Genomic DNA, 24,026 nt, shown 5'->3' on the forward strand with positions numbered 1-24,026 from the left:
TGTTTCAAGTTAACTGACAGAGTCAATATACACCATCCAAACAGCTACACTGAATCAATGTTTTTTTCTTTATTCCCAGCTGTATTCACTGTTCCCTTCCTCATCAGGGAAGCACAAATACGACAGACATCCCATAGTTCTAGTTTCATACAGCACCAGCAGTCCCTGGCAATTACAGAGTTGTGGTTTCCAGCAGTCCAGGGTTTTAAAAGGTCTCTCTCAGCTTCATATTGGAAAAGTTTCTCTCAGGAGTGATCGTTTGGTCAAGTAAAGACAGTGCTGCATTCAATTCAGCAGTAGGATGTTCAAACTGTGTTGCAAAGCTGCCAAAACATGAATTTTTTTCAGTCATAGCATATTTAACATAAAAAAACACTATTATTATAATAATAATAATTATAATAATAATAAATGGCACCCTTTTTGTCGTTTTCAAAATACTGTACTTCATCCTCACGTTAGAATATTTATGTAAACAAGTTTCTAATGAGATGAAGTCATCAATGCAGATTGAGCAGGAGGCCTGATGCATCAGACCCCCGCACAGGAACATTTCCGCTAGTGACGCCTTCCCTCAATCTCAAACAAGCTTTCTCCTCGCTGACAACTCCAGTTGCTTCACACAGAAATCAGCCTAACACATTGCCACAACTTACAGGGAGCAGTGCTGCTTTTTCAACCTTACTGCCAGCTTAACAAATATCACAGTGCCATACAAACTCAATGTTACTTCCAACAGTGAACATGTTTTTTCCTGCTCAGCCACCCCTATAGGTTAATAACCCTCACGGCTATGTTTCTCTTGCTCTGCGTTTGCACACCCACAAGCCACCCCCAACGGCACCTCCAAAGCTGTTGATCAAGGTCTCCCCCTCCTGGTGGGGGATTGCAATGACAGCTATCTGCTCAGAGGGCAAGGCTGCTGGGTTCTAGTAGTGCATGGCTCTCTCTTCTGGTGCTGTTGAGCATGACAGCTGTCTGTTCAGGGTGGGAGGGGGGTGGGGGTAGAGTGGTCTGGAGATCAGAGGTCAGAGGTCAAAGCCAGGGTTGTATTTCCTAATCTCCTGGAGCAGTCTCTCCCGGTCTGCGTTGGCTGTTTCAAGAGCTGCCTGTGCCTCGTCCAAGGCTCTCTGGAGCTGAGAGAAAAGGAATAGTTTTAACAATGTACTCTTGTAGAAGCCAGATCTCATGCACAAGCAGGTGACCATGCTAAGGAACGTCCATACCAAGTTTCATCACAGTCGGACAGTGTCGCAATACAAATAACTCTTGCTGGTTTGAGACCTCGGTGGACAGTACACAGCTTCTCAAGTTATTACAAGGCAAGTAGCAAGGTGAAGTTGCTGCAGCGGGCAAGGGCAAAAGACAGCCACCACACAGCCTGACACAGCAATGGCAGGCGGTTGCATCTCTGGATGTCACTGCAGTCTGCAGGTACAGTACCTGGTCTGGGGTAGAGATGTCAGGATTCAGTGAGGCAGCTGTGTTGCTGGCCTGCTCTTGTGACTCTTTGCCCGCAGCTGTTGGAGGAGAGCAAATACACCGTTACACCTGAAACACTCGCGTCTGAAGATCAAGCACTACAGAACCCTACAGCAGAACAGGTAGCAATACTAAAAGAAACTATAAGACTTTGACTAGAAGCCTCAACATTAGGAGAAAGACTTCCAGTTAAAACGCTTGGCAAAGAATTTGAAATACAAATCTTAAGATCAAACCAGGTGCCTTTATTTAGACATTTCGATCACGTGTTGCTCATTTCTGCAGACCTCTCTTTTTTTTTTTTTTACTTTTAATTAGAATGCCAGCACACTGTAGGGATGCAAATAAGATTCCCATTGCATAGCAGTTTCATCCATTCCTGGTTTTATTATGAGTTTAATGAGACACACCTGAGCTTGTAACACTGTGGCTAATCAAGCTGGTAGTAAAACCTGGGATGGGTGAAACTGCTATGCAATTGGAGTCTTATTTCCATCCCTGTATTATTTTTGGTTTACATGAACCATTTTTGTCACTATGAATGGCCCATGACCCTTAACTGGGACTGGGATTATTAATTCCACGTTGTGGCTCCCAGTGTCTGCATGTCTCACCTCGCAGGTAGAAGATGCCATCGTCAGCACGCTCCAGAGCCAGCCCATCCACAGAGAAGATGACTGGGACAGGCCTCGGGGAGGTGGGGTACAGCAGAGGCCCGTCATCCTGCAAGCACAACACAGGCGTTCCACACTCTTCGAACACCGTTTGAGCTGCAGAGGCCCCAGGGGGGCTGATCTGCTCTGGGCAGAGTGTTCCTGATGTGCAGCAACGCCAAGCTCTCCTAACAGGGGCTCAAGGTCTTTGCCCGGCCCATTTTAAAATGTCTTTTTTGGTATTTGCCACAATTTCAGAACTTCCATGCAAAGAAACACAACGAATTTCAAAATTCAAAAATCAAACGCTGTGCTACCCCAGTTAGATAATAAAACTGTAGCGCCACCTGTAGTTAATCCCAACTCAACGTCGACAAATCATTCACCCAAAACCCTCAAAGGAATTCCAGCCTTATAATGTAACGTGTGCTTTAAATCTTCTCTGTTTCTGGTAACATGAAAAGAAGGGAAAAGCCTGCGCCTCTCCTACCTTGAGAGTGACCGTGGTGCTGTCCAGTTCCACCCTCATGGGCAGCAGGTCGGCGCTGAGCTCGTCCTCCAGGAACGGACCGAGGCTGGCCAGCGAGGAGGTCAGCAGCTCCGCCGTGCAGCCTCTCACCCGCAGGTGCAGGAAGCCGTTGGTTTCAGCCAGGGGGCCGTGCTGTGCTGCAGCTGCGGGACCAATCAGGAATTGCAGCTGCACCACAGGGGCCCCCATCACAGTCTCCTGCGGCTCTGAGGAAGGGGTCCTGCGGGGCCACGGTACTCCTGGAAGGGGGGCCCCAGACACACCATCACATCAGAGCATTATCACAAAAGGGATGGAAATAAGACTTCCATTGCTGACTTTAATATTAATAAGAGCTTGTTACCCATACACTGGGGCTAATCAAGCTTGTATTAAAACTGCAGTGGGGGAAACGGCTATGCAGCAGGAGGCTTATTTCCATCCCTGTTACGTGCTATAAAAACAGTCATGGAGTGGCTTACCCAAGGCGCGTCCGCTCAGGAGCTGCTGCATGGTCACGTTGCCCAGTTGTTCAGGAACCACATCCCGAGCCTCTAGTGCCACCAGCAGGTCATCCCCCTTCATATCGACTGCGCAGCCCACATCGCTGAGCCGGAGAAGTAGCACAGACACCTGAACGACATCCACAGCGAACCACAATCACTGAACACACAGCCTTCAATAGCCTAGCCGAACCAACCCCTTAAACTCCAGAGACTTGCCCTACCCAAGCCCCACTGCTACTGGATGAGCAAGGCATCAAGACACTGGTCCAAAATGCAAGTGGCACCATTTCCTTTCAGGGAGCCAACAACCTGAAAGGTCAATGCAAGGACCCAAAATCAAGATGACAGTTATGCATCTTGTAATGGCAATTATTTATATTCTGGTTCAAAAATGAAGGGTGTAGATCTTTACAAAGCTGGCCCATAGTGTGAAACGCATATGTAAAGAGGCAACTGCTTCAAAACAATAAGACAGGCGCTCGAAGAGCCCTCTAGTGGGGTGGTGTCTTTTTTTTTCCTATCGATGTGGTTTAACAGGGGACCCGTGTACACACACGCAGGGATTGGGGAGGTGTGTCTGCCTCACCTTGTCCTGGCAGAGCTCCTCCATGCTCTGGGACAGGGAGCTGCTGAGATCAGGGGACGAGTCTCTCTCCGTCCCCAGTGCTGGACTGTCACGGCTCCCGTGATCCGCCCGCAGAGAGGGGGCGCTGTCCGGGCGCAAGGACTCCGAACCGGACTCTGAGGGGAGAAAGATTTACTAACAGATTTACAAAGTACACTTGGGGACAAAGTTTGCTCCACTTTTTTTTCTTGGTTGAAAAAACAAAAACAAAAAAGAAACCCTGCCAACTTGAAAAATGAACTCTGGGATGTCTTGGAGCCAGTAAATCAACATTGAGCTGCTAAGTAACATTTATCGTTTTGAGAAGAGGGGCCTAGCTGCAAAGCGAAGCCATGGGCTGTATCATCAGTGTTTACCGGAGTCCATGAGGATGACAAAGTTGTCGCTGCTGTCGCTGTCTATGGAGAAGCGGTCGTCAGGAAGGCTGGCGTCCAGCGAGGCGCTATCCAAGGAGAGCTGGGATTGAGAGAGCGTCATGTTGAGGAAACGCAGCCTCCCAGGGGCTGAGGGGGCCTCCTCGAGACGAGAGGGCTGCTCTCTGCGTGGGGCGGGACAACAGATATCAAACGCATGTCATGAAAGTGAGGAGAAGTGAATACACACAACTGTATGACAGCTTTAAAACAAGCTAGAAGAGGAAACACTTAACATAGTAAGTAATAAACAGACTTTGCTTGTTCCAATGAGTGGATGTTCAGATGCTTGTTTCTAGATTAGCCGATGAGACTTGAAACTTCTTTTATGAAATTGGATTGATATCTATGGGCATGATCCTCTGACATGCTAGGCAAACACCCTGCTGGTTGGATGTGATGGAGGAAGTTGGAGGTGACTTGATTAGCTCTGTCGATTGACCCGGCAGTGGAACTGACCTGGCTGGGGGCACGAACAGCATCTTGTGCATGGTAGAGGCCATTTTCTCCCGGCTCAGGATGCTGAAGGCGTCCTTGGTGATGGACACGGCCTCTTTGGTCAGGTCCATGGTCATGGTCATCGCCTCTTTAGTGACGTCCTTGGTGGCGGTGAGTGCGCTCGACAGCTCCCCCTCCAGGCTGAAGGAGGAGTTGTCTCGGGAGTGAAGGGGAGGGTTTAGAGACGGGGATGGGGAGGAGGGGCCTGTATCTTCCAGGGCTTCCACAGCCTCGCAGGCCTCCTCGACAGGAGGGGGTGCTGTGGCGCCGTCGCCGTCTTCCTTCTCCGAGGAGCCTGCGTTCCCAATGCCGCTGTCCTCCAGTCCGGCAGCGACCAAGGGCCCCTTTGCTGGGGACAGTTCTGAATCAGTCAGGCTGGGGCTCTCCGTGCTTCCTGGGGAAGTCTCTTCAAGAGTTGCAGGAGGCAGCAGCAACGCTACTTCAGCACTCTCCAGCAGTAACCCCACACTAACAGTAGGGGGCTCCACCTTCTCGCCCCTCAGCCCCAGCGTGTCCTGAGCTAACTCGGCCCCCAGCCTGGAAAAGGTGTCCTTCATTCTCAAGAGAGCCACGTATTGATAGTGGTTCAGCCGCAGCCTGATAGGGGACAAGGCTTGTGCCAAAATGTGGATTGAGGCCATCTCCATTTGCCCCGCTTCCTTGTCCTGCCCTGCCCCGTTCTGTGCTGGCCAGTCATTCTCGTTAGAATCCCTGGGTGACCCCAAATCCAGATCCTGTACTGTTCTGGACTTGAGGTGCTTCCCAGGCCTGTCCGTCACTAATCCGGGGTCGATATGGTTACTGCAGCTTGCAGACGCCCTCAATCTAGAGCCACAGCCTGGAGGAAAGGGAGGTAGGTGGGGCTTGATGTGGAAGGCCCCCGGACGGCAGATCCAGAGGGAGATGGCCAAGGGCTCCATGAAGGGCAGAGCCTTTCCTTTGGGGCTCCGACGTGCCCCTTCAAAGTCCAAAGCCAGCCCGGAGAGGTGCAGGGACCACACGTCCTGGTAGCGCTGGGGTTTCCTCCTGCTCAGCGGCTCCGGGGCTCCATCCCCCTCCAGGGCATGCTGCAGGAAGGCGGAGGGGAGCGGGGTGAAGCTGCTGCTGGTTCTGGGGAATCTGGGGGTGCCCCTCGCAGGCTGGAAGAAGGGGCAGTGGCTGAAGGAGTGGCAGATGCCCTGCAGGTCAGCTGCCGTGGCGTGGGCACAGTGCCGCGTGTTGGTGAACACGGAGTGTGAGGCTTGGACACAGAGCCTCTGTGGCCGGTCAGGGTGGTCCAGGATTCTGGACTCCAGCGGGATCACCAGCTAGAAACGGAACAAATTATTTTATTTAGCGCCAACACAGTTGAAGTCCGACCTAGAGTCAATTACAACTGAGCAATTCTTAATTGCAAATTTAATTGAAACCTTGGCACATCTGCATTAGGAATTATATCACATAATTGATCGATTACAGTTCAGTTCTGCATTTGTCATATACTTTTTGTATACTGGTCTTTGACACCATTTAAGTAATAAAGGACCTGGCTGGAACAAGGCTCTGGTTTAGATCTGAAAGAGCTACATGCGAGAGCCGCTGCTATAAACACACACAGTTACTCTTCCCTCTCCCACCTTGAGCTGACAGATGTCCATGCGCATGTCGACATGCTCTTCCCCCTTCCCAGAATCCTCCAGCTTGTAGAAGGCCTTGACCTGCTCCAGGCTGTGCAGGAGCCCCAGTGAGAAGAGATTGATCCAGAGCAGACTGAGCGGGTCGGGGGTCAGCTGGAGCCCGTTAAGCTGGCCATACAGGTTGGAGCAGGGCACTGGGGGGGGGACGGGGGGGGACACAGCACTGTCAGACACATGGTGCTCCAAGCACAGCCAGCACACCTCGCTCTCAACCGCCATAATGTCTTGGTACTCGATGCCACCAGATAAGGGTTAAGCCAAGGCTAAAGGGCTCGTCAATGTTTTTTTTTTTTTAACAAAAAATAATACAATCTGTACAAGGTTTATATATAAATTCAAACACAGCACACCCTCCTTTCACCAGCTGCACATAAAAGACCTTTAAGACCCCTGTGTGTCTCTCTCTCATGTCAGGAACTCAAGAGCGGATGTCAGCAGGTTACCGGCCTCCATAGGTCAAAAGCCAGCCCTAAAGGTGTCCTCCCGTGCTCACTGGTCACCTGGACGGTAGAGCCCTCTGTAGAGCAATGAGGAGAAACAGTCCCTGCCGGTTTTGCCTCCCAAACCCGCAGGAGTTACCTTGACGGTTTCTTCAGACAGTGTATTTTTATGCTGTCAAGTATAATACGTGGTTTTCTAATTAAGCCAGCAGGAGAGGCAGCGTTGGCTGCGTTAGCCTGTACGTACCGGGGAGATGGGAGTGGTCAGGGAAGTAGTACTCTGTGAACTGGATGTGAATGGCTGACACGTTGTCAGGGAGCTGCAGGGACTTTCTGTTGCAGGACACCAGGGTCTGCGGCTTCTTACTGTGGCGACCCCTGCTGGACACCTGTGGGTAAGACACACAAGCCCTCACTTTTACACACCTGGATTGCAATTAGGGGTTAGGCTGAAGTGGAAGCACCATCTACATAAGCAACATTTACACTGTATAGAAATGCAGCAAGTCTTCATTTGTTGCTTTCTACAGCTTGTTTTACCACAGTATGGTACAGCTCTATAGCAGCATAGAGAATGCGTCACCCATGACTTCAATCAAAACAGATGGGAAAACTTATAAGACAGATGTTTTGTCTACGGACTTCATCCATGTAGTGAGTAGCAGGTACCTGGTATATATCCAGATCATCCACCCTGATCAGCAAACAGCTGGACCGCAGCCTCTTCCAGGGCAGTCCGTGGGGTGGCAGGGCTGCAGAGGTCCGGCGAGGGGTCTGGGCCCGGTCCGGAGGGCTGGACTTCGGAGTGGAACCTCCGTCTGCACCAAGAAACAAGGAGGGGGTGACTGTAGGAAGAAGCAGGAGGCTTGGCGCTCCTCCTCTCAGCACGTGCAACCTTCATTCAGTACACTCGCGATGAAGCGGGGGAAACAGGTGCTGCACTGAAACTGTACGCTGTACACTGTTTGCATCATCACCACAGTGAGGATTGATTTCCAGGTCCTATGCATGCTGTTTGAAATCACATCAACACATCCACATGCCTGCTTGTTATACCCAATGGCTGAACCAGCCTACAGTCCTTATACCCGGCTTTGTACTGACCCTGGGTGCCGGTGGGGGTCCCCTTGCCCTGCACAGGGGAGCCCGTCTGCCTGTCCTGCCCCTCAGCTCGGCGCTGGAAGTCCTGCAGCAGCTTGCTCACCCACTGCGCCCGCGTCTCCATGGCACCACAGTACCGCTCCCAGTGCCGGCAGCCGTCGCCTGCAGGAGAGGGGAGGAGAGCATTGCCATAATCTTTTTAGCTCATCCATTTACATTCATGGATCTTGTGTGCCAACCAAGTCGTGTTAATAATATTACTGTACATAATGCATCATGGAAATAATGCTTTAGCTCAGTAAGTAACAATAAAAAGCAACAAAACTGGCATACGTAGTTAGATAAGGCACTTAGGAGACACTGCACACACACGCAGCTACACAGACTGACACACACACCCCCTCCCTCCCTCTATGGAGCTCACTGGGCCAGTGGAAGGGGTAGTAGTCGAAGCCCAGCTTGTGGAAGGTCAGCTGTATGGCTCCTCCGGCCACTCGAGGCTGCTGCCCACCTGATCAGAAAAACACCAACAAAAAGAAACGAATGAATGAATTCGCTTTGCAGAGTTCAAAACTCCCCACTCACTGTCACCTGAATGCAACTGCAACCCCGACAGAGCCAAGTAACTGCACAGGGACGAGTGTGTGATCTTACCTGCCTCGCTGTCTGAGCTGTCGTCACAGATGTGCAGGTCCAGCCTGGAGATGAGGGTGTGGTAAGAGGACTCCTTGACGTCATGCTGCTCAAAGTACTGGCTGAGGCTGTTGGGGACCCCGCTGGGGGGGGCAGCGTGGGGGGCCGGCTCGTTCCAGGGAGGCAGGGCCCCAGGGGAGGTGGGCACCCTCTGCACACAAACAGTCAAGAGTTAGAGGGGACCCCAAAACAAACGCCCAAAATGATTGAAACAAAACTGTTTGCATCAATCAGACCTCACAGGCTACAACATGACAAAGAGTATAAAGTATGTCAAAAGCAAAACACAGTGAAAGCATAGTCCTGAATCAAGCATCTTAAACAACTTCTAAAAGTCTCATGCGTTTTACCATTTGTGGCTACGTGTTCCTTAAAATAGACAATCACTAATTTGCCTATTTTGACAATTTTCCAAGATTTCCAGTTAGTGATTTGATTTCATATGCACAACACATCAAAAAGGAAGCAATAAGTGGAAACAGTGATCAGTCCACCCCTGGACCCTACAGCACTCCGAAACTTAGCGTACCTGCAGGGGGTCAGGGGCCATGCTCTTCCTCTGCTGGGCTGACCTCTCGATGGCCTCGCTCAGGGACTTGGCGTAGCGGATCATGGCTTTGAGCTGCGAGTCGGTCAGCACCCACAGCAGGTCATCCAGGATGAAGAGGAGCTTCGAGGCAACCACGTTGCAGTCCTTCACCTGCACAGAGAGGGGAGGGAGTGAGAGGGAGAGAGAAGGACTCCACGCTGGGCACAGCCAGCGCAGGATTTAATAACCAATGTGCAAAAGAACCAAGTTTGTCTGCATTTGTCTGCATGTTACAGAGCTTTTAATCTCATCTAACTTGACATGTGCTACCATCCGGGATCTATAGTTTTAAGCTGCTTGATGCCTGGAAACACACACACAAACACAGAGCCCAGGCTGTGCCCCTCACTGACACACACAGATTCGGGGTCCTACCCGGCGCTTCAGGGCGATTCGGATGCGGCCCTGGTTAGTGATCAGTCTCAGGGGGGTGCTGCCCAGATCCTGCTCCCCGCTCTCCATGGCGTCAGCCTCAATCCGTAGGGTCTGCCAGTTAATCTCCTTGAACGTCAGCACCTGAAACACACAGGCACCGTGCAGCTACATCGGGAGGGAGACTCTACAGGGGCAGTCACAACGAAACACACACAGGAGGGGAGTCTGAGCACTTGCTGTTTTCCAATCTCCTAAGTTCACCCATAAAACGCTCCATTGTTTTATACGTTCTAATACTTGTAAAAGAAAACATAGCAATCTAGCAGCAATACATTCTAGCAGGAGCATTTTTCATTGATACATGAGGCTAGCTGCAGTGGTTAAAGTAAAGACACTGTGTCTGGAGGTCTCTGACACTGCCCTTCAGCTTTGTGCAAGCCTGGTTCCTCAATATCCTGGCAGTTACACCCAAAACAATGAAGCAACACGGCTCTTTGCATACTGAATGTTTGCGTGAGCAATACTTTCAGCAGTAGCTCATTCTGAGTATTGCAATCACGGTTTCAGGTCCAGGCTAAAAACTAATAGATCCTTTTTATAGGATACCTACTATTCAGTACTACCAGAATGAGTGACAGACATCTGTCTTGTTAGTTTGGGATGGGGCTACATCACTCGTTACTGTAAGAAACCAGCTTAGCATTGATGTACATGGTATGTTTTCTGCATTTACACCTGTGATGATCGCTGGGTTATTTAGAATAAATACAGAAAGCGTGTTAAAGGCTGTAGCTGTTTATGTAATTTTTACAACTGTACTCACTGCAGCATAATTGTATCCGATAGTAATTGAAGTATTAGTAATAGTATTGGAATTAGAACTGGAATTTCAGCAGACCATTCTGCCGTCACTGCAATGGTAATTCTAACTGACCCCAGACCTGTCTTGAGCACACCTACACCTCGAGGACCAGACTTGTGCAGCCCTGCAGTGCTTTCATGAAGCCCGGACCCCGGGGCTGGAGGATGGCCTCAGGGTGTCTACAGGAGGGAAGCAGGATGCGCTGGTGTCTGCTGGATTTACCTCTCCGCGCAGGGGGTCGGTGATGCGGGTGTAGCGGAGGTCGCTCCGTTGCCACTTGGGGTTCAGGCTGTTCCCCTGGAGCTGCCAGAGCTCGAAGGAGGCGTGGAAGGCCTGGGCCTGGACCTTGATGGTGATGGAGTTAATGAGCACGGACATGCCTTCCACCACCTTCTCTGCAAACCCATACTCACTGCAACAGAGCAGAGCAAGGCAAGTGAGGCTCAACTGCAACCCACATTCGACTTTAATTCATCCCAGCACGCCGCTGAGCAAAACTGCAGTTAGCAGTGTTCTGCTCAAAACGAGCTTCTCACAGAGGTAACAAATTACAACAATTCCCATGACTATCTTCCTAACCTCTGCCCAGCAGTGATGGCGATGGGGGAGGGGCCATTGGGGGGGCGGGGCTCCTCGCACGTCCTCATCTCCACCTCCACCTTGTCCAGGAGCTGCACGACAGAGCAGAGAGGACAGCCGTTACTACCGGGAGACCCCCAGCTCGTGTCCGCTGTGGGGTGAGCTCACAGCCCTGGATTCAATCAGAATCACAGTGCCGCCGTTGCCACAGAGCAGCTTTTAAAAAACACCAAGCAGCAAAAACACATGATGAAGATAATATAATACAATTCAATGATCTTCACCTCAGCCTCTGTTATTGAGCGCTGGGTATATAAAGGACTGTACGTTTAGCTGCATTATATAACGTTGCTATGGCAACAGACAGGATTGTTTTCATTTAGTTCACAGAGCAGAGATTCAGCACTGCAACTGTACACCCTGCTGCTAAGAGCATCCTGCACATCTTTTAAAAGGAGTGATCAATGATGGCTTTAAAAGCCATTAGCATTCTCATCACTTCTCCTGGGTGTCTTCAGAAGCAGACACTGTTACTGATTCCTGGCACACCGCTGCAGTACACATGGTCTGCTTGCTGATGGATTCCTGGTTCAGAAGTTTATCACAATGAATGAATTGCCTACCAGACAGATCGGGCTGGTCTTCAGCTTTGTCCATTGTATCTGCAGAGGGAAAACAAAGAGGACGTTGACATGCTGGAAACATTCCTTCTGCACGTGCTCCGTCTTCCAACCCTGAAAACAACTCTCCCCCCTCACTTACTGCAAGGGAGTGGGGGGGGCAAACATTCCTTGAGCATGCAAGCTGGTGCTTTTTATTATTGTCCTCTACTCCGTCCTTATTCCGGCAATACCTTTCAACATGTCGTGGGTTCAAGTAACAGATGCCTCTGTCTGGTAACAGAGCCAGGAGCATGGCTGTGAAGTGTGGGGACACATATTCAAACAGTCACTGTGTTATTAAGTCGTAGCAGTTCTGGTTTTCCCTGCCCTGTTCTGCAGCAGGGTGGTCCACTCACCCTGATGGCAGCTTTGTTGCAGTAGACCCGGGTCACGGCCAGCCAGGTGGGCAGGTCCAGCATGTTCTGCAGAACCTCCTCGTCCAGCTCCAGATTGGACAGCTGCCCCTCCCCCTTCAGGGTGCTCAGGTTGATCTTGTCGGGGGACAGGTTCTTTGCGAACCTGGCAGGGAGGGGAGGGGGGGTGGGGTTAATGAGGCAGATCAGCACACACTCACAGGATCTCACGTTATAGAGCGTGTTTCTGTATTTGTACCTGCGATTGCTGCTGCATAATTGTAACTGTAATTCAATAAAACAGCATTGTAATTATCATTGCAATCTCAGCAAACCATTCTGCTGTTACTGTAAAGACAATTCTAACTGACCCCAGATAAGTCTGGAGCCCACCTACACCTCAAGGGCCAGACCTGTGCACCCCTACAGTAGCTGGCATGAAGCCCGGACCTACAAATATCTTTTTTGACCAGTATAACAATGCAGGGACGGAAATAAGACTCTTATCGCATAGCCGTTTCCCCTGATCCAGGTTTTAAGACGAGTTTGATTCGCCGCAGTGCTTGTGGAACGAGCTCAGGTGCGTCTTATTAAACCCCTCGTGAAACCGGGAATCAAACTGCTGTGCAATGGGAGTCTGATTGCCAGCCCTGTGAACAAGGTGTTGTTTCAGGCAATGAAAGGCAGTGTGCAGTACAGCGTCAAGCAGTCACTTCCTGAGTGATCGTGACAGAGAGCAAAGTGCACGGACTGAAAACTCATTGGGTTTGATAGAATCACAAGCTTGGATCCTAAACACAATTTACATTGTACATACTGCAACGTCCACGTGGAATGCAAACCTACCCTACAAGTTCACCACTGTAAATGTACACAGTGCTTTTCCCACGGTTATACTCTACTATGCACTTAGCTGTATTCAATATGCTTTACCATACCTCTCCAGCTTACCTAGGGTGCCACCAAAACAGGATACAGCCAAAGCAATTCTAATTTATTAATAAATACATTTAAAATGGAAAATTACAAACCCCCCCCCCCCCCAAGCAGGGCGGAATTCTACAGCTGGTCACGTTGTCTGCTGGGCCCTACTACCCCCTCAACTACTCCTCACCACAATCAAAGCCATTGTCCTGAGATTAGCACCCCACCTCGCCACTGCTTCCTAACAGTGCTGCACCCTCGCTCTGTTCAAACAGCGCACAGCTCTCTGCCTTTCTTTCAGGGACGGCAGGACTACAAGGGTGCTGGTAATCAATCTGTAAGAGGCTTAGAATATCCACTGTGCTATTCTCTTTCATTTTGCAATAAACACGTTGCTTTAATGATGTGGAACTAGACGCGCACACACACAAACACTGCCGCTTTCTATCTGACAGCATGATGACATGAAAACTCTACCGAGGCCTGGCTCACAGCGCTGCAGAACACTAATTCATTTCTGCACTGCAACATTACATAATGCCTTTGATTCATCCTGCAGTTCAAACCAAAGCAAGTTAAGAAATGCCAGTGAAGCTTGGAGTTTGATTGCTCTGAAGGGTCCATTTAATCAGCCTATACCCAGATAAGACAGACGGATTTTTAGAGCAATTTTACAGCCCTGTGGAAATCACCTATCCATAGTTATCCCAGGATCACCTCTACAGTAAAGAGTGCTGTAAAAAGCAGCAGGTTGTGCAGAGTAGAACAGTTCTACTTTGAACTGATAAGATCTTCAGCATCTGCCAGAGAGACGCGGATGTGAGCCAGGCAGGAAGGATTGGCGACTGCCTCACACATGTACTTCGGTTCAGCCCTGCGCTTTGCCTCCTGGTTCTGATGTTTGCTCTTCAGGTTGTCTCGCACCCTCTGAGAAAACAGAAATCCACCCGGCAATACCCACCACACACTCTACACACCTGCATCTGCCACACACTTCACTTCCCTGCTTTGCTTTCTTTCACTGTCCAGCATTCGGAAAGTCTTCTGGATCGGGGCCAGATCAAAGCGCCTGCTCCAGCGTTTCATTAATTATGAGTCCTGCTGCTCAAACATGGAGTTCAAATCCACCTTTATCTGGCTTTGAGCTTGCCTGGAGAGAAAGAGTAGCCATCCTCATTCAAATGACGGGACAATGCACCCTTTCACTTTCTGCCAACCCAATCGATTCTCTCTGTCTACACATGTAGAGCAGGTGGGTCTAGCGAGGTGAAAATTCACGTTCTTACATGACTCGAATGGAAGGATGAAGGTTGCTCAGTCCAGGCATTTAGGATTATCCAGGTAAGTTCAAAGCTACGTAAAGAATGAAACTGGGGACTTGGGACCAGAGCCAGTCTCAATGACTGCAAACATCATAAAACAAACAAATAAAATGGCATTAGACTTCTTGCTGGTGCTGTAATTAGAACAACACGCACCCAAGCTCTGCTCTACTCCCCAAGCCCCAATTACCACTGTGATGGTCTTCGAAAGGTTGCGCTGATGCATGCAAAGCGCTGGTGCAGCTTGTCAACTGCTCTAGTGATCGGTGTCAAGAGGCTGGGACATACTTTGTCCTATAGAAACAATGGAGTTTACTTGAAGTGCAGGCTAATTAAGAGGGGTGAGTTACCGCCTCCCAGGAATGAAGCACAGAAACACTGCTTCATCCTGGACTGCAGTAAAACAGGTTAGGAGGAACTTCTTACTGATAACATGCATGCTCCATTTTGCACGCCCAGCACTTTAAGAACAAAAATCTGCCACGGTTCAACTTAAATGTATTTGAATCCACTTACAGAAAGAAGATGACAACTGCTAGAATATCTCATAACAATTGAAGTAACTTACAAAAAATGATGGTGATTAAGCAGATTCAAGAAAATGCAGAGAGTCCTTTTCTTCAATCAGTTGTTAGGTTTATTGAAATATGCAGGGAGTCTGGTCCCAGGTACAGGACAAACAGAATACTCATCATTACAATGTTTGCATGACATTAAATACCCTTCTGTATAGATGGTCCACCTCCCCTTTCTCTGATACTTAACCAATGGTCAAGGTAATTTAATTTATTGTGTGAGTGTGTGAGTGTGAGTGTGAGTGTGAGTGTGTGTGTGTGTGTGTGTGTGTGTGTGTAGTCTAGTGTGACAACCTCTGAACTCAGTGCATTCTTCACACTCCTGGAGGCAAAAGGTCCATACATCTGCCTTTTGTTATCTTCTTGCGACCCCCTTTGATCCCAGTGGCATTATCTCTTTCGATCTCTCTGAAGTCTTTAGAGCCTGTGCTAATTGTAGTCCACAGCATTGTTATCTCGTTAGCTTGCAGTCATTGTTGGGCAGTTTGTAGACGCAGTGGTTAGCAGTACATGCAATTTGAACCAAACAGTCTGCTATCTGCAATATTAGTCTCTTTTCAGAAAAGAACACCAGTATAGCTCTGCCAGTCCACATGCATAGCAAACTGCTAATCAATTCTCGATCCATGTTTTCCAACAACAATACCAGCTAAACCTCCACTTACTCATTGATCTTATAGGAGCCCTGTTCCCTAATCAAAGTGCTACAGTGCAGGACTTCATACTGGCTGTGCAAGTACTTGACTCTATAAAAGCACCCTTTTTTAAACTGAGAAACGCAAAGCTTCCCTCACTCTAAGCTCACTTATCTTATCTAGACGAGTCATTGATTTTTAAACAGCCATGTCTTTGGACCTTTTAATTTCCTACAAAACTACTGAAGTGGAGTCTGTTAGCTTCATCACTGAGGGACGCAGCCTCCTCATACAAGCCTGTGCAGTGCTGTAGAAGACCAGCAGCAATCCTGGGATTTAACCAAGCTGAAAGAAGACAGCAGGTTTTTGCTAAGTAGGTGAATGCTAATACTCGCGAATGCCTTTGACAGGCACGAAATAAATCCATTCATGAATGTGTTGATTTCAAAACAAGAAAAGCCATCCTTCCCTCACCTTTACAACCGTGTACCAAGAAAAGCTGTCCTTCCCTCACCTTTACAACTGAGTACCAATCACCAATCTATGGCACACCCCTCTTAGAGGGGACGTATTCACTACAGCACTGTGCAATATTCTCAGCTAACTGCCTAGCTGTGCAACACACTGGCAGTTTCTAAACTCTTTCGCTAGTCCTCTAAAGCTGCTCAAGGTAAAACAGAAAGCTACTGAACATTTTGTTTCGAAAACGCTGGCTTATTGTACTCACAAAGCTAAAAGAGAAAGTGTCCGAATTAAACAGAGTACTTCAGGCCAATAGACATGCATGCAGCAGGTAAGCTTTCATTTTCACACTTACTGGCCCTACAGCAGCTGACAGAAGTGTCTCAATTCGAAAACTGCAGGCGAAGCAAAGCTTTTGGCCAGAGCGGTAGATGGTGCTTATTAGTTATGACTTTGATGACTTTCATCAGTCTGCATGGTGTAGAGTTTCTGCAGCCCTGAATTATTAACTGTTAACAGAGCCCAACAACTTAGTCGTTGTTTACAGGTATGGACCCTAAATGACAGGTTATGTGTCAGGTTTAAATATCCGATAATCCAGCCACAGGACAAACAAAGCAAGACGCTGCAATCCAGCTTTTAAACAAAACCCACTAAACATCAAGCATGTTATCCATTGTGCTGTATGCTGTACAGTGTCTCTTAACGGCAAGATGCACAGTACTTTACCGTGGAGACTCTATTGAAGACCAGCAGTCTATAGGGAACACTACCGTCCAAAAACACTAGAGCTTCACTCACAATAGCATACCGCAGCTCATACTGGAGTATACTGGTAGCAGCTATAGCAAGCCACTTCAGTGCAGTGGCACCTCGTCCTCATGTTTTTAAAACACACGCCTTACCTTGGCTCACTCACAGTGTCTTTTCTGTAAAATGCACTGTATGTACGGTGGCATTAAGTGGCAAGTGAGGTTCACTAAATTCATTTCAGAATTTAATACAATCGCTTACCTGAACCGCTGCTACATCTATAGTCATCCTTAACGGATTACAACAACTATCTGGCCGCTTTGCGTTAATAATGGAGTTTAGATTTGGTGGTGGTACAGCAGCGGACAGGCTTTTTTCACATAATGTTGACAAATTAAACTTTACAGTTAAGAGAATGCAACGTAATGCTGTCGGCGACTCTTCTGATGCTGAGAATGTTGCGTATTCTTGTGACATCATGTATTCGTGCTCACCGATCTACAGTAAAAAAAGCCAAATGACTCCTAATTAACCAACTGAAAAATAACTATGCTGGTTTAACCAGACGGCATGAGCAGGTTGAATAGCTGTCAGGAGCGGAGTCACAACACCAGCACAGCGGGAAACCGTGTCTGAGAAAGAGCAACCCACTAATAACTAACGCAATTGAATTGCATGACAACAGCATCGGACTGTCAAGCGAAGTGTATACCCCTCGTATCGTATATTTAATCCCAGTAAAATCTCAATTTCGTATAAAAAAAAAAAAACATCTGATCAAGAATTCGCATATTGTTTCACTGGAGTTGTTTATTTCTTCACAATTAAAAAACAAACAATCAGGAGACTCAAGCAGCGGCTTACCTAGACAGGTGCTTGAGGATCTGCTTTTTGATGATCCCTGCCATGATGTTTTCTCGTTCCCCGTTGCGGGGCTGCTGTTTAATTTCGGGGTTTAGCGGTACCCCTCCCTCCCCGTCTCTCCCACACGCACACCGCCGCTATCCCACAGTGCTCCGCGCGGCCGACTCGCACTCTTTGCAGGAGGGGAAAGTTTAGAGATGACGTCAGGAGATGAAACTGCGTTCAGCGTCACGGCCCCGGCTGCTCTTCTGTGTTAGTGAGACCATGCTGCTTGCACCACAGGGTCGCGGTGGAATCTGGTTTATGCAATCCCAGGCTCTAAATGTGTGCAAGGAAAAGGTTTTTTGTTTTCCAGAGCGCGGCATGTAAAGGGTGCTGTCGCCGCCTGCCGATTGCATACTGTCACGACAATAAGGGATTTACATAGAGCGCTGCTTTATTGTTTTTAATTTCTCCGACTTCCAACATAAACAAGCCAAACCTACACACATCCAAACCGCTTTCCATGCGTCTGCTCTCCCTGAAACAGCAGTACTATCTGTCTATATACACACACACAAACAAAAATTGATGCAGCTGGTGCATACAGCTAGAAATGTAACCCCATGGTTTTTGTAATGCTGGTATATAACTGAAGTGTTACACACTGAAAGATCTGAGTATTTGTAGCCACACTTTATACCTCAGCAAAATATTTTTGCAAGGTAAACCTTTGGCAAGTAAAACAGCAAAATAAATAAATAGACAAAACCATTGAATGGTTAACATGTTGTAGCATTTGACTGGACTACAGCGCATATATATACAGCATGCATATATATATACACACACACACACACACACATACTATATAATAATATATATATTTTTGTAAATGACAGAGATATTGCATATGCACTTAAAGACAATTACAGAAACTGAACCTTGGAATTTTATTTAATTCAAAAATCCACAACTTCAACTTACAGAACAAAAAACCTACAAAACAAAGCATACATTTTAAAATGTTCTATAAAATGAATGAAACCCAGATTTAAACAAGCACGAGCTGGTGGGTTTTACAACCTGTAAAAACAACTACACCAAAAAAGCCCACCATACACTACGCACGCAAACCACACAAGAAACTGCACAAACGTCCGCTGCTCGTCAGCGAGGAGACGGATCTTTCAGGAGGACAAGAATCAGCACAATCTGTAGCATTATGCCAACTCAGAAACACACAAGCACACTTATTTTGTTGTTGTGTCACACGGCCACAGGTGTGGAGTTTGGCTTTACTATAGCATACAAATCATATGCAGAAGAGTTTTGTTTTTCATGCAAACCAAGTTAAACGTGGTGCACAAACATGCACTCAGTTTACTGCAGATGGCAAGAGTGCTGTTGGCTTATTTCTTGGTGAATACCATCAGTCACATGTTTGGCATCTGAGAATAGTTTGCACACAATAAGCTCCATTACGTGCACCAGAATTAATTTGTGACACTAGAATTCAGATAGTGCATGGTGGGCTTTGAAAAAAAATTAAAATAATAACAGTTAGGGGAAGCACAAAAGATGATCACTAGATATTAGCAGCTCTTTGGATCAGAGCCAATAAGAGTCCATCCCAAATTTCCACATTACTTGCAAGTTGTCATTATCGGATTGCACTTGCTCTGGGGTAACTGACTGAACAGTGGGGAGAGGATTTAATACACACTGTGGATGGATATTTGTTATTCTCTATTGAAGGGGGGTAACTGGTTTGCTGTCTGAACCCTTTATGCCAAACTGGACTAAACCAGCGTCAGTGAATATCTGCTATCATTTTGTGGACAAACAGCTAGCCAGTGGTAGAGTCAGTGTAAGACGGCGAGGGCAAGGGCAAGGGCAACGTGTTGGAATGTTCTGCTCCAGCCTGTTTATCTGTCAGGCCTTGCCATGCCGGGTCTGGAGGGCACCATCATGGGTCGAGAGGGCGGTCGCATCATGGGTGGTCCTTGCATCATTTGCATCGGCCCGCCCATCGGAGGCCGCATCCCTGGAGAGGCAAGAGAAAAGGGAGGAGTCAGGATCTCAAACTAGGCAGCTCTGAACCACAGGTTTGAAGAACCGACCCCCACACACAAAAAAAAAAAAAAAAATTAATTCACGTGTTGCAGTTCATGGCACTAGAAATAAAACAGCCTGGTACAGGTTAGTATAATAATTGGGTGTTCATGTGTAGGTCACAAACTCGCGCGCGTGTATACACACACTAAAACATGCTTTAATGGTGCTATTCTTGTACCCATGTAGGGCAGGATGACCCAGTGCATCATTTTGGGAGACTAGATTTAAGACTTTACCTTTAAAAGTTACTACACAGGACCAGAGGCAGCAAAGTCTTGTGCTACATGCCAAGAGATGAGTCCCCCAAGAGATTATTCAAACTCTCTGAATAGTATAAAATTCCATCACAACCTTTACTCCTGGTTTCATCTTTCAAAGCGAAGTGCAGTTTTAGAGAGAGGTTTAAAAACAACAAAATACGTGGTGTGTTTGGGGGGTTGGTTGCACTTGTGTGCAAAAGGAAAATGAAGGACACACATTAAAAAAAGAAGTGACCATTTAAAAGCATTGGCTGAGGATGTTGAAGAGGGACTTGCCTGACTCCATGTGAAAGCGCGGGAAGATTCGACAGTCTGGTCCAATTCGGATCAGCTGTTCTTTTCTAGAGTCTTAAAGACAACAAGAGGACATCCCGCCAGTCAACAAATCACCTGCAGTCAGTACCTACTCAACCCCCTCCAATCCTTTACACAGTGTCCCGTCGCTGCTCAAGTTTCGTACATCCAAGCTTAAGCAACCCTGGGAGGAGTACCACGCACGTAACAGCCCTACTCTGCTCACAAAAAAAAACCTTCGTCGGCCATCGTCATCCTGCCATGGGGTTAGGACTCTTCGATTTGACCCGAACGTGGACCTGGTGCTGAACTGGAAGCTGCCGTTCCAGAGTGGCTGGGAACGACAGCGTCAGAAGCAGGCAGCCTACATATGAAAGTAAACCAGCCCTCAATTTGCTGGTTTATTGTGGCATGTGGATAATATGAAACTTGAGGGCAGTTTACAGGAACGGCCACCGACTGCAATAGCTCACCTGGACCAACGGACATCATGCCGGGGGGCGGGGGTCCCATCATCGGCATCATTGGAGGACCACCCATAGGGGGCGCCTGCATCATCCCAGGGCGGGGAGGGCCATCTGGAAAGAGAAGAGCATTGTAAAACGCACTGTAGAAGTGCACAGAATCTTTCAATCTTACTCCCCTCCCGTTTTTTAGACACAGTATGAAATGCTAATATTGTTTCCTCGTTGCAACCCACTTACTGATACTGGGGACTTATGATCAGTCAACCTCAGTTCCTGCTCTCAAAGCCTCGTTTCAGCTGCTGTAACTCAACAAGGTGAATGGAGCCAGGGCCACACTATTCTGGCTTGCGAAACACACTTCAGGCTATGGCCTTCAGGTCGTATTTCAACCCATCTTGCTTGTCCATACTGGCCCTTCACACATAGAGGTGACCACTGACAGCGTCTCCCTTGCCTCTCTGGATTCAATAATGCAATTCATTCACTTCAGGATAGCCTGTACACGGTCCCCATGCTACTCCACAACTGCAATGGAAAAATCAGACTGGGTGTACTGGAAATACTCACTCATGTTGGGAGGTGGTGGGATCATGGCGCCACCAGGGGGTGGAGCTCCGGGGAAGGGAGAGGGCGGGATCTTGCCCTGCTGGAAGGCAGCAGCTGGAAAAAAAAAAACAAATAGTCAGATAAAGCCTTAAAAATAAATAGACTAGACTACTCAAAAACAGAACACACCCTGCTACTTAACCTTCACACAAAAGTTAGCTAACCCTCAGTTTTTGTATTTATTTTTTTTTTTAAATCTCCCCCCCCCCACATTGTGGTGCACATATCAAGCGCGCCAGGAAGGCTTGATTTTGTGCAGTGGGATGCAGCTCTTACTTGTTTTGTCAATGAGGCTCTGCGCTTGCTCCTCCATCCATTTCTGGTAGTAGTCCTTCACATTCTCCTTGTGCTTTCGACCGCTGCAGTGAGTCTTTCTTACAGACGGCTAAAACGCAAATTCAATAAAACATGTACCAACAACAACGCCACCTTGTGTAATACATCTGTCTACCAACATGAACACCTAAACTAGAGGTACACAAAGGGCTTGTAAAACACAGTGCATTAGTAAATTAGTGTCCATTATTTCAAAGGTTATACAAGGTCATTTATTTGAGGATGTATGCTTTAAGTGTCCCATGATGTTTAAACCTGATATGTCTGCTGCTCCTGATCTTTCACTGTATCTTATGATTCTACATGACATAAACGTCCACAATGTTCTAGAATTCGCATCCTAGTTTTCGTGCATTTACTGTATTATGCATTGTGTTTCACTGTATTTAATGTAGTATGCACTTTTTTTTTTTTTTACTGTATCTTGTAAAGCTCTGTAATGGTGGTCCACTATGAAAGGCACTATATAAAAATATAGATTAGTGTTCTTCACCAACACTTAATATAAATCTACAGAATTACAATTTATTATATCAATATTGTATATATATATATAGTATATATATATATATATATATATATATATATATATATATATACATATACATATATATATATACACACACACACATATATACACACACACACACACATACATATATATCTACATACACACACACATATATATATACACACACACACACACACACACACACACATATATATATATATATATACACACATTATATATATATATATATATATATATATATACTATAGATATCGTATCTTATATATATATATATCTAATATATAATCCAAAACTCTTTACATCGGAGACATGAAACAAAACAAGTGTCCACAACAGTGCTTTATAAAATTGTGCATGGACTTAGATTTGTCAAACAATTCAAATCCCTTGCAATATTTGGAACCACTTTAGCCAGAACAAAGGATGCATTATTAGAGAGAAGGCGCAGATCACTTTGCAGCTAAATGTTGTGGCGCTCAGGCACAACAATACCGCCAAGATACAGTGCGGAACACCGCTTTAGGACAGGCGTTACTACCAGTGGCGCTTTCACTGGAGCACAGGCAGCCGGTCCCGCTGTTGCCAGCTGAAGCTGCACAAAACAAAATCTCAATATACCCACCCCTTTGACTCAGCTTAATCAATACAATCTCATTTCTCTTTCTTCAGCCCTGGTGTTGAGCAGCAGTCTCTGGGGGCTTCTTTCTTACTACTACTACTACTACTACTACTACTACTACCCCCCCCCCCCCCCCCCCCCCCAAAAAAAAAAGACTGCTGCCCTGCAGGCTCGAATCACACGGCCAGTTTAACAGTTTAATTAATATTATACAACTGTAGATCGAAACTTTCATTTAAATGTTTTTCTTTAAAAAAAAAAAAAAAAATCAGACCAACACTTACCGAGTCATGCGTTAAATACGTATCACAGTAATCACAGTAAAACCTGCAAAACAGAGACAAATGTATTTAAACAGAGACAAATGCATTTAGAGACGCAGACATTTTGTATGATACACAGGAAGAGTAATGATCTCGTAAAAGACGATTCGCGTAGCACAGCCTTTGTTTTACTTAACCGCGAACGGGGTGGGGAAAAAAAGTACATACAATGAATGTTTTGTTCAAATCAGCTTAATAACATGTTTACCTAACGCATATGTAATAACTCGCTGCGAGCCGTACTAACGTTTCGGCCACGACTCGCACCGCATTCATTCATTATACTCGTAGCAAGCGCATGGTGTTTACCTTTAACTTTCAGTTTAAAAAAAAACAACGTTTTCCATGATCACCTCGGACAATAAAACCTTACCAACCTTACATTCTCTTTTGCTAATTTAAAAAATGCACAGTCGTGCAAATTTAGAAAATTCTCACTTACTTCGGCATTTCCAAACATCGGCTTCGAGCAGCAACTGTAGGTTTCCTGTAGCCCCGGAACCGGTAAGTTTAAACTGCGAGAGTGCGTATTTATGTACACGTTTCTGTTGCAGCGCCGCGGCGTGGTCGAGTCGCCAGCATGCCCCCGGGCAGCGGGGTATCGTGACCGGTGCATTTACACGGGGCAGCTTGTGAAGCTGAAGACCTTGTGAATTACCCGTGACCTGACCGTGCAACCCGCGGGATTGCAAACACTCGCTGTTTATAGATTTGCAAACCTGAATACAGAGCTGGGATTAGTGTGGTGGTATTAAAATAAGGGACATTAAGGTCCGTATCATAATCTTATTTTTTTTAGACCTTACACAATGAATACCACCGATCCTGTTTAGTTAAAGCCATATATCAGTATCTATTTCTGTTTTTTGTGTGTTTTGATTTGATTTCACTCATTAAAACACCGCTCTTCACTGTGTCTGTATTATTATACAGGGAGAAGAA

At 46.9% G+C, this 24,026-nt stretch overlaps 2 protein-coding genes across 5 annotated transcripts; both read right to left on the reverse strand.

Moving 5' to 3' along the window:
• Positions 1-54: 54 nt before the first annotated feature.
• Positions 55-17,713, reverse strand: LOC121300079 (UHRF1-binding protein 1-like). Of its 3 annotated transcripts, XR_005947498.1 has the most exons (22): positions 17,551-17,711; positions 12,019-12,181; positions 11,624-11,662; positions 11,001-11,092; positions 10,644-10,833; positions 9,560-9,700; positions 9,125-9,295; positions 8,557-8,746; positions 8,327-8,413; positions 7,906-8,064; positions 7,471-7,619; positions 7,049-7,190; positions 6,302-6,495; positions 4,647-5,992; positions 4,131-4,312; positions 3,736-3,890; positions 3,126-3,276; positions 2,626-2,903; positions 2,097-2,205; positions 1,444-1,520; positions 845-1,136; positions 55-323 (listed from the first exon to the last, which is right to left on the reverse strand). XR_005947498.1 is itself a non-coding variant. In XM_041228462.1 (21 exons), the coding sequence occupies exons 1-21, from the start codon at positions 17,592-17,594 to the stop codon at positions 1,029-1,031; spliced, it is 4,167 nt and encodes a 1,388-aa protein (XP_041084396.1). In that variant the 5' UTR covers positions 17,595-17,711; the 3' UTR covers positions 55-1,028. The 3 variants fall into 3 exon arrangements, 2 of the variants coding, with proteins under 2 accessions (XP_041084396.1, XP_041084397.1); XM_041228462.1 differs by having other exon boundaries at positions 55-1,136; XM_041228463.1 differs by lacking the exons at positions 55-323; positions 845-1,136; positions 1,444-1,520; ... (1 more) ...; positions 2,626-2,903; positions 3,126-3,276 and having other exon boundaries at positions 3,742-3,909; positions 17,551-17,713.
• A 755-nt stretch (positions 17,714-18,468) lies between these two features.
• Positions 18,469-23,613, reverse strand: LOC121300086 (U1 small nuclear ribonucleoprotein C). 2 transcript variants are annotated; one of them, XM_041228479.1, is made up of 7 exons: positions 23,527-23,613; positions 23,046-23,088; positions 21,551-21,659; positions 21,236-21,328; positions 20,675-20,779; positions 20,184-20,255; positions 18,469-19,576 (listed from the first exon to the last, which is right to left on the reverse strand). In XM_041228479.1, exons 1-7 carry the CDS (start codon positions 23,532-23,534, stop codon positions 19,458-19,460), a joined length of 549 nt encoding a protein of 182 aa, XP_041084413.1. In that variant the 5' UTR covers positions 23,535-23,613; the 3' UTR covers positions 18,469-19,457. The 2 variants fall into 2 exon arrangements, with proteins under 2 accessions (XP_041084413.1, XP_041084414.1); XM_041228480.1 differs by lacking the exon at positions 20,184-20,255 and having other exon boundaries at positions 23,527-23,612.
• Positions 23,614-24,026: the final 413 nt, after the last annotated feature.

Source organism: Polyodon spathula, chromosome 25, assembly GCF_017654505.1.
Source record: "Polyodon spathula isolate WHYD16114869_AA chromosome 25, ASM1765450v1, whole genome shotgun sequence".
In the NCBI taxonomy this organism is placed as follows: Eukaryota; Metazoa; Chordata; class Actinopteri; order Acipenseriformes; family Polyodontidae; genus Polyodon; species Polyodon spathula.

Coding starts and splice junctions, on each gene's coding strand:
- LOC121300079 (XM_041228462.1), bottom strand. CDS start 17,594: ATGGCAGGGATCATCAAAAAGCAGATCCTCAAGCACCTGTCTAG. Junction 9,296..9,559: donor GAATCGCCCTGAAGCGCCGG/GTAGGACCCCGA, acceptor CTCTCTGTGCAG/GTGAAGGACTGCAACGTGGT. Junction 7,620..7,905: donor GACCCCCACCGGCACCCAGG/GTCAGTACAAAG, acceptor TTCTTGGTGCAG/ACGGAGGTTCCACTCCGAAG.
- LOC121300086 (XM_041228479.1), bottom strand. Junction 20,780..21,235: donor CCCACCACCTCCCAACATGA/GTGAGTATTTCC, acceptor TTCTCTTTCCAG/ATGGCCCTCCCCGCCCTGGG. Junction 19,577..20,183: donor GCGCTTTCACATGGAGTCAG/GCAAGTCCCTCT, acceptor TTGCCTCTCCAG/GGATGCGGCCTCCGATGGGC.